The sequence below is a fragment of the Phoenix dactylifera genome, chromosome 9, assembly GCF_009389715.1.
Source record: "Phoenix dactylifera cultivar Barhee BC4 chromosome 9, palm_55x_up_171113_PBpolish2nd_filt_p, whole genome shotgun sequence".
NCBI lineage: Eukaryota > Viridiplantae > Streptophyta > Magnoliopsida > Arecales > Arecaceae > Phoenix > Phoenix dactylifera.
In genome coordinates this window covers 4,589,721-4,599,520 of record NC_052400.1, presented here as the reverse complement: position 1 = coordinate 4,599,520, position 9,800 = coordinate 4,589,721, and the positions used below count along the sequence as shown (strand labels likewise).

At 37.5% G+C, this 9,800-nt stretch overlaps 1 protein-coding gene across 1 annotated transcript; it reads right to left on the bottom strand.

Annotated features, from left to right (window-relative positions):
- Positions 1–3,446: 3,446 nt before the first annotated feature.
- On the bottom strand, positions 3,447–8,552 carry LOC103698058 (UDP-D-apiose/UDP-D-xylose synthase 2). The gene is made up of 9 exons (XM_008780014.4): positions 8,054–8,552; positions 7,789–7,881; positions 7,601–7,708; positions 4,859–4,973; positions 4,637–4,770; positions 4,462–4,563; positions 4,291–4,383; positions 4,070–4,205; positions 3,447–3,966 (listed from the first exon to the last, which is right to left on the bottom strand). Exons 1-9 carry the CDS (start codon positions 8,339–8,341, stop codon positions 3,851–3,853), a joined length of 1,185 nt encoding a protein of 394 aa, XP_008778236.1. The 5' UTR covers positions 8,342–8,552; the 3' UTR covers positions 3,447–3,850.
- Positions 8,553–9,800: the final 1,248 nt, after the last annotated feature.

The following is a 9,800-nucleotide window of genomic DNA, read 5'->3' as shown; positions in this document are numbered from 1 at the left end:
AAAGATTTTTTCTTTGCTTTCTACAAATTTTCAGGCTTACTGTAAGCAACTGATTAGTAAACTTTTTACTCAAATATTTTTGCATCATCAAAATTAAACTTTTTGGGTCAACAATCTCTTCATTTTTGATGATGACAAAACTTTTGAGTTCCAGAAAAGAATAGTATAAATAAGGATGATATCTTTTGAAACTTAATATAGATAAAGAAATTCACATTCATTTTTGATTGAGTAGAACTGGAATGGAGCAAAATTTCTTAGGAAAACTATCACAAAGTTTGTTTTATATGCTGCCACAAGCAGTTCTCCGCTTGTTGATGTATAAGTTGAATCCTTCTTATTACTATTTCTTCTTACTTAATTTCATTCTTGTTTCCATTTATTCTTCTTTTGGTAGTTAACTTTGTATTTCTTTTGGTATTTGACTTTGTACTTCTCCCCCTTTTTTTAATGATCAAAAAAGGTAATCTAAAAAAAGAAAATTTTCCCAAGAGATACATTGAGAAACACTTAAACATCCATAACACTGAAATATCCTGCAAGATAAGTATCCATAATATTTGCATCCAAAAATATGAAAAAACCAAATTTTGGATTTTCTATTTTTTTCAAAGCTCATAGTGTGTTTTCTTTAACAAAGGTCGGATAGAAATTATATTTAAAATGTAACAAGCTGTGTTGATTGCCTTAGCCCAAAATATTTTGGAAAATAACCTTCACATAGCATAGTCCTAGCAATTTCTTCAAGAGTTCTATTTTTTTTTTCAACCACCCTATTTTGTTGAGATATCCTAGATACAAAAAAATTATGTTCTATTCCATTTTTATTATAAAATTTTTCAAAGTTATGATTTTCAAATTCAGTTCCATGATTACTTCTTATTTTAAGAACTTTCTTTTTTTTTTTTTGAAATCTTTTTATGAAGTTTTGTAAATGCAGAAAAAGCTTCATCTTTATGTGCAAGAAATAAAATTCATATGAATCTTGAGAAATCATCTATGATGATAAAACCAAAATGTTTGCCACCTAGATTTGAAGTCCTAGTGGCCCAAATAAATCCATATGTAGTAGTGTCAAAGGCCTAGAAGTTGAATCTAAATTTTTAGATTTGAAGAAAACTCTAGTTTGTTTTTCTAGTTGGCACGCATCACATATTTATCTTTTTCAAAATTTAATTTTGGCGGACTTATAACTAAATCTTTTTTTAACTAATTTCAAAATAAGATCCATAGTTGCATAAGCTAATCTATGATGCTACAACCAACTAGTCTGATTGGTTTAGGCATTCATGGCAACCAAGCATTGCATGTTCTTTATAAATAAATGGTCAAGATTGACCAAGTATATATTTCTATGCCTATGCCCTATAAACTTAATGTCATTATCATTGGGACTAGAAACAATGCATATGGAGGATTCAAAAATTATTTTAAAACTTTTATCATATAATTGATTAATACTAAGTAAATTATGTTTAAGACCATCTAGTAGTAATAAAATTAGAGGGAGTGATACTAATTTTACCAATTCTAAAATGAATCACAATGAATTGTGATTCATTCCCTGACATGTGTCTAGAGCACCTACTAAGTATTATCTTTTATTTGATCTATGGGCTGCTAGACACACCTGCATCACAGAATTTAAAATTTTGTCTTAGGTATCTAAGTCCTTTTGGGTCCTTATAGATTAGCTTTTATGGTTGCTTTTGGAATCCACATTTTCTTAATAGCCACTTTACCATTTAAGCTATTTGCTTTATATTTATAGATAAAGAATTTGTGGCAGTTTTACTACAGTAGTAACATCTTTCTTGACCGGTTGCTAGATGATTTGACAAACATATCCTCTAATGATTTCTTGTACCATTATCTGTATTTAAAAATTTGACCGGAGATTACCTTTCATTCTGCTGCAAATATCGTGCACCGCTAAAGAGCCTGCTGTCAGTTAGTGCTCTAGAAATTTGGTCTTTCGTCAGTTAATGACTTTTTATAGTGTGATTTGAAACATGGATCTTGATCTTCTATCTTCTGATTGAAGCTTTCTGATATTAAGTTCACATGAAATTGTTAATTTTAATAAGCTGATCCTGACCAAGTTCTTAATATTTTTCATGTGAATTTTTGCATTTCTAACAACTATCTACTCTCTGCTTTTATGGTACCAAGATAACAGAGAATGTCTGAACTTTCGCTTGATAATCATGATTTTGAGTGAGTAGAATTATTCCGGCCACTGATCTATAGTGTTTAGGATTAAGTTAAACAAGTTAGATAGTTAACCATTGTTTAATAGTTAGGTATACACGTTATACAGGTATTAACAATTAAATAAGTTTACTGTTGGATTTGACCCAATATGATTTATTTATTGAACATGTTAAGCAGATCAGATCAGATTATCTGTTTATTAAATATATCAGCTTGAAGTTTCAAATTCTGGCTTATTTAATAATTAGATTCAAGTTTAAAATTTTCTGGCACGACCTACGTACAACCTACCATCTCTACTTAGGACTGTGTTTAATCAGCTGCAACTCAACCCGCTTGGAGGTTTGAGTTGTAATTTGGTTTGGCATCATCATTTAGAAGCATATGACTTGCAGGCTGTATCTTGAGCCGCAGCTTAGCTACATGTTAGCCCTAAAATCCAGCAATTCAACCTGCACGTAAAGGCGTGAGTTGCTCAAGGACTCCTAAAGCCTTCGGCTGTTCCACCTTCGACACCTCTTTCAAGCCCTCCACCATACCTTGCTCCCACGCCCCACTGCCCTCGCCACTGATGGTCATCAGGAAGGTCCTATCGCCCTCTCGATACCCCCCCCCCCCCCCCCCCTCCTCACGGATGGAAAAGCCCCCATTCTAAAATTCCCCACTAACCTAGCCCTCAACTTGAACCCCTACCGCTGACCCAATGCCGGCGCCATACCCTCTGCCAGTTCAATGCTCTCCTTCCGATCACCCATCGGCCATGGCATCCACACGTCGCCCTTTTGCTTGATCCCCATCTCCGAACCCTTTGACAGCGATGGCATCCATGCCATGCTATCCTAAAAATCGAGCCCATATCCCGACCTCTTGCCGTAGCTAGCATCGAAGCTCCATTGCCCTCTGCTTGAACTCATCTCCCTCGCTACCTGTAGCATCCACATCTTGCCACCCTGCGTTCAAACCCCCCCTGACCCTTGCTGGCCATTGAGACAGCACCCTACCACCCTCAACATTTCCTTCTCCTCGCTACCTCCCATTGTAGCATTCACAAAACAAAGGAGATCGAGCTCCTCAATGTAGACTACCTACAGCTCAAGCGGTAATGCATCTCTACCTTCAGGGCCACAAACAATCTCTTAGTGTATGACTCCCATGCTCGCTTGCTAGCACGAGCGAGATCGATCAATAAATAAATAAATAGATAAATAAACCATCAAAACTAAGCAAATTCATTATTACAAATTTTCTATGGTATCATTACTGGATTGTAACCAATTCAGAAGCAATTGGTGCATATTGTGTATTGTGTACAATATCGTAACCTACAAACAAATAAAACATGGAGCAACTAAAATTGCAGGGTATCAGCTTCATGGGTTCTTGGTAGGAAACAGTAGTTGAATAAAAGAAGGCAGCAATACAGAAAATCATATCTTCCTGTCTTTGCACTCTGAATAGAGATAAGGAATCGAGGTACTAATACTTTATCACCTACTAACACCAGAAAAAAAAAAAGAGAGAAAAAGGCCAAAGGAACTTAAATGCATATGAGCAGTAGTAAAAGAATATCATAAGTGCACCCGAGGGATGCATATTCAGAACTAATTTTGTGACAACTGATCCAAGTGCCCTGATCTTAACTGGATGCAACAGGTTTTGCAATTGCCCTCTTGATTGCTTCTGCATATGTTCGGTGCTGGTAGGTCAAAGTCGATTCCAGCAGATCCCACAGAGGAGTCTTTGGGTTCCAACCTGCACAAAGACATGGTCATCCAGTGTAAAACTTATTTCAGAGGCGATACAAACTAGGGCAATCATGGGGCAAGCAGTGAAAGTGCAACTGGGGCTGACTTACCAAGTTGCTTGTTGATTATAGTCATATCTGGAATACGCTTGTCACTGTCATCATAACCTTCACCATAAAATTCCTTGGAGCTTACATCAATTGTCGGCTGCACAAGTGCTGGCTCTCCTGACACTTTCGCATACACCTGCAAGAGCAACCATAGATTAGGGAAAGAGGTAGAATAATATCCTCTAGATCATTAGCAAGCATAACGAAGTGCCTGTAAGCACCTGTGTCATCATTTCAGCAAGTTGCCTTACTGTAACCTCATTATTAGGATTCCCCACATTAAAGATCTGACCATTTGCTCGATTAGGATTTTCCTAAAAGACAAAGTCAGTCAGGTAGCTAATTCGGAATATAAATACAAGGCAGAAAGAAGAGAAACAAAAATAACTCACAATCATTAAGAGAACAGCTTCGATAGCATCCTTGATGTACACAAAAGTTCTTTGGGACTGGCCACCATCAACAAGTTTAAGAGGCTCACCACGTAAAAGGTTCTGCATAATTTATCAAATTAGAATTCTTGATAGCAAAAATAATACAATTGATTTTCACAAGACTGGTACATACATTACTAAAGCATGCTAGAACCCTAGGAACACCCTCACTTGGACCATCAATTCCAGGTATAAAATCCATCCTTGGTCCAATCCAGTTGAAAGGTCTTACAATGGTAAACTCAAGTCCGTTTTCTGCACCTTCAGCTACAGATATTCAAATGTAACAAGAAACAGTCAGACAAAGAATAGTACAGGTGCATTCTGCAACTGCAGCCCATAAAATTATGCTTACCATATATTAGCCTTTCAATGAGTTGCTTTGCACATGCATAAGACCATCTCTGTTTCTCAATAGGACCAAAGATGCATGGGGAGGCATCTTCTTTGAGAACATAAAAATTTGGATCCTATCCCAGCAACATAAGGCATTGTTAGAAAGTAAACAAAATGAATCAAGCAGTACGAAAGTTAAGGTAATCATCTTATTCAATCAAAATTGGTATTCACATGGTAATACAGTGTATTGAGAACTAACAGAGTACACAGAAAAAATACAAAAACCTAGTTAACATTAATTAGAATATCAGCAGATATCATTCAATTAGTATGGATACAGAAAAGTATCAAGTTTTAATAATTAAAAGTTCCCAAAGGTTTATTATTTTCATTTCAGTTTTGTTGCTGATCATCCATAAGTTAATTCACAACAACTTAAGAAAGGAACTTGATAAATTCTTAAAACTAAATTTGGAAGAATAGACTTGTGAAATTAATAAAGAACACTGGTTGAGAAGTTGGGTATCAAGATTAAATCAATAAAATACAGGTGTCTCAATGCATGAGGTTCCCACCAAAATGAGGTCTAGGGAGGGTTAAATATAAACAATCTTAACCCCGCATGCAGAGAGGTTGTTTCTGTATTTCGGATCTATAACATACCATTGCGCCAAGGCCCGCCATATTAGGATCAGATCAATAATGCCAAAAAAAGAGAAATGACTTGAGTGAGACAACCAAAAGACTCATCTATGACCTATGTTGACCAGAACATATAAATAAAGAAAAAAATGTTAGAACCATTAACATTGACCATGTAATTAAATGAGTATATCTAACTATGAATGAATATAATTAAGTATAGAGTACATGTGAACATTTTCTATGTTGAACTTCATATTGTCCATAAGAAAATCAAGACTAGCGCAAACATTATAAACAAATATTCTGCATCCTCTAGATCTAGAGTATCACAAGGATGTGAAATTGTAAATATACATACAACTTTCTTGCAACGTTCAACCATATCTTTATTTGAATATGAATATACTATTTATAAAAAAATGAATAGCTATACTGAAATAAGCAAGAATTTGAAATGAAAATGAGTTAGTTATGTGTTCATCGCAAGTAGAGTTGGCTCCCCACCAGACCCTTGAAATATGCAAAATGTGCTGCACGTGGCATGGCCCTGTTGGGCATCTCACACATTTCTACACTTGATGGGTGATTGATGCTATATAATAGATGATCAAATTGTCAAATAATTAACATCAAATCTAGTCTCTTTCTCTTCAAAAGCCTTATTTGAGTCATTCCATGATGAATATCCAAGGCAACAATGGTTTAATAAGGTCTAGTAATAAGATATCAATATGACAGAAAAAACTAAGAACTTGTGATGTAAATCATGAGCACAAACATTATGGTGAAAGTATTATCCCTGATTCGATTACATTTGGCCCTTAGCTGCGTAATCAAGAACAGATGCAGGTGTGGTTGTAGATAAGCAAATATGCTAAAACTACCTTCAAGTAAGAAAGCATTTAGGAAGTGCTTGCAGATTCCAGTTTTCAAGAAGTTTCGGAAGCAGTTGCTTAATTCTAAGCAGTTCCTTGTTACTGAGGTTTGGCTGATCCAAAAGTCCTAGCCAAGGTTGAACTCAGATTGGCAAGTTCTAAGAGCATGTCAAAAGGATGCTTACAAATTGGGGCTGGACTTCAATGGACAAAGCAACAGAGCTGGAAATGTGTCATGAAAACTAAAAGGGGCTCTGACAGTGCACGAGAGGGTAGGATCAGACTAAAATGGTGGTCATCCAACATGAGTATCTCTCAATTTTTGGAAAACAAGAGATCTTTGCTCTCCATTGGGATAAAATAGGTCCAAATCTTTTAGGTCAGGAGAAACAAGGAGATTCGGACCTTGTATTCAGGCCTTGACAATTGCCTTGGACACTAGGACCAGGCTTAAACAGCATAGCCCACTTGCATTTAAATTAGTATAAACCATAACTGAATTAGACCTAAATCACATTATGGACCAGCCCATGTCAGAATGAGAAATAAGTCTACTTTCAACAAAATTAACCTTGAGGAGGTTTGAATCCAATCAATGAGGCATGGAAGTTGTAACTTATGAAAAGAAATTGGTTACCAAAACACCTCAAGAAAATTAGCAATCTCCATATGTTTCTGGATACTCTTTTGTGAAAGTCTTACATAGATGCAGACTTTTCAGAAGGATTTGAACCAAAACACGGTAAAGTCCCCTGAACTAATGAGTAAGAAATGAAGAAAGCTTGTAAAGTTGCAGATTCTTACAAGGCCATGCATCTGTTGCTTTGATTTCTAGTTCTATTTCAAGAATGTTTATAATTCCCATTGGAGATGGCCAACTTCAAGGTGCAACACCTGATTTCATTAAGGGCCTGTTAGGGAAATCCAGCAGGATTGGTTGGATTTCCTGCTGGATTCGTGGATTGGGCAGTCTATCTGGGTATGGCCCCTATTAATCCAACAACCTGCTGCATGTTTCCCATTATATAGTCAAAGGACCAACATCGATTGCATTTAATTATAAGGAGAAAAAAATATATGCCTGGAAATACTGATGATTCCTCATATACCAGAATAAGAGACAGAACGGAGGCTCCGAGTCTAACACCCACAACAGAGATCAATGCCATGTCACAGAAAGAACTATTTCTTTAAAGATGAGATATGAAAGCGACAGATAACGATGCGAAAAAAAGCACCTGTCTCAGTGGGCTGTCCTTCGGGAGGAATGATCCAATCGTCTTCCCGTACACCTCACAAGTCGAGAAGTGAATGAGCCGCTTGCCATTCTCTGAGCAATACTTAACCTGCACCATTTCCAATGCTAGATCCACATTCGGAACAAAGAAAAATGATAGAACATGAAGATTGGAATAACAAAACTTACCACCGGAAGGGCGTCGATGAAATTGCTGTATATGGTATCGAGAGGACGGGTGTTGTAGTCCGCCGGCGTGCAGATTGCCGCCAGATTGATAGTCTGCCCAGCAAGAAACGAAAAAAAATCTACATAAGATCTTGGAATGGGTAAATTCTAGAAGAAACTATAAGGAAATAAAACCCAAGATCCAGATCTAAAGCAGCATCAATGCAGAAAAGCAAAATGAAGGTAAAGAAACAAAAAATGAGAGAAAAGAAAGAGGCGTTCGAACCAGATCGGACATCTTGATGAGGCCTTCGAGGCGGGAGTCGTTCTTGATGTTGAGGCGGTGGAACTGGATCCGGCCGTCCCAGGGGTGGCGGCCGCCGTGCTGCTCCAGCGGCGGGGGGTCGAGGAGGTGCTTGATCTTGTCGTTGTAGACGTCGACGGCGAGCACGGTGTGGGGGGTCTCCGCCATGAGCTTCTCGCAGAGGTGGGAGCCGATGAACCCCCCGGCCCCAATCATGCAGATCGTCATCGGCATGATTGGGTTCCCGTCGAGATCCACCCTCGTCGCCATCGCTATCTCACCCGAATCCCTTCTCCTCTACTCTACTACTTCTCCTCCGTTCGTCCACGGATCGAATTCTGGCTGGCTGGCTGGCTGGCTGGCTGGCTGGCTGGCACTCTATAATAATATACCCACAACTGCGACACAGAGAGGAAGGCAGATCACGGAGGAGAGAGAGGGAGGGATATCAGATTTGAGCGGCGAGGCGAAACGACGCAAGGCAGATCGGGCACGTGCGGAGATGCCAAGTTGGGAAACGCGGTGTGCGCGTGGAAATGGAGAGCGGGTCCGTTGCCAGGGAGGTCCCCACCATGTGGACGAATGGCGGTCGGCCTACGCGATGGTCCCTGTGGGACCCGCACGGAGGATGGGGACGCGGGAATTGAGGATAATTATTGCCTCAAGTTTTGTATCAATTGCAAACACGGCATCAAATGCATTGGTTAGATACCCACGTGAATCCTATCGTGCGTGATTTTATATTTGGATCATAATTTTAAACTCAGATTTGACCCATTTGCTAAGCACATCAAATTAGGCCAAGTTTATGGAAAAAATTTTAAATCCATCGAGATATTCGGGTTGGTTGAGAGCAACTATCATCTAAACCCATCCCCAAATGTTAGAGCTCTGGTCAGAATATGGGTTAGGTTTACAATTCAAGTCAAGCATTTAACCGTCTATTATAGCTACAATATAATAGTTGATAATTAAAATAAAAATTACTAAAAAATAAAATTTAAATGGAAATTAGAATTTTTATTCAAAAATTTTAAATTATATTTACGTCATTGATGATTTTTAAGTTTACTGGCGGCAATTTCTAAAACATATATTAACATACTTGAAGACATTATAGAAAAGAATTTACCCAAACAAACAATGAAATATAAATGTTTAAATTTAATTAAGTGAAAATAGATGAGCAATTTGGTTGTTAAGATGAAAAAAGAGAAATTATCTTAAATGAGACTTTATTCCATAAATTAGAAAAAATATTTAGAGTGACTGAAAGGAGGTTTTTATATGGTTTAGATTTTTGGGCTGGGCTGAATTAGGTTTGGATTGGCTTGGTAGAGGCCTATTTTATGGATATATGAGTACAACAAATTAATTGGCTTATAGTTGCAGAAGCATGCCACCGATTCTCATCGAAAAGTATAGAGACTTATGGGTTCTAGTGTCTTGAACCTTCAAGGACTCTACCTTATTTGGGAGAGTTTTTAGAGAATCAGAAAGTGCTATTTGGAGGGTGGTAGCACTTTGAGGAGATATTAGTTTGTTTAGTAAAATATTCGGAAGTATTACAATTTCTCAAAAAGCTGAAAAGTTCTATTTGGGAGAAGCTCCATTTTACATCTTCTTTCCAAAAACTCTACTCAGTTGATGTTAGGAAGCTATTTTTATTTTAATAAAAATTTCATGGTAACCAAAATACTCAAGAACAAATCACATAATCCCATGATAT

Coding starts and splice junctions, on each gene's coding strand:
- LOC103698058 (XM_008780014.4), bottom strand. CDS start 8,341: ATGGCGACGAGGGTGGATCTCGACGGGAACCCAATCATGCCGATGACG. Junction 4,564..4,636: donor TTCTAGCATGCTTTAGTAAT/GTATGTACCAGT, acceptor TAAATTATGCAG/AACCTTTTACGTGGTGAGCC. Junction 3,967..4,069: donor TATAATCAACAAGCAACTTG/GTAAGTCAGCCC, acceptor GTCTTTGTGCAG/GTTGGAACCCAAAGACTCCT.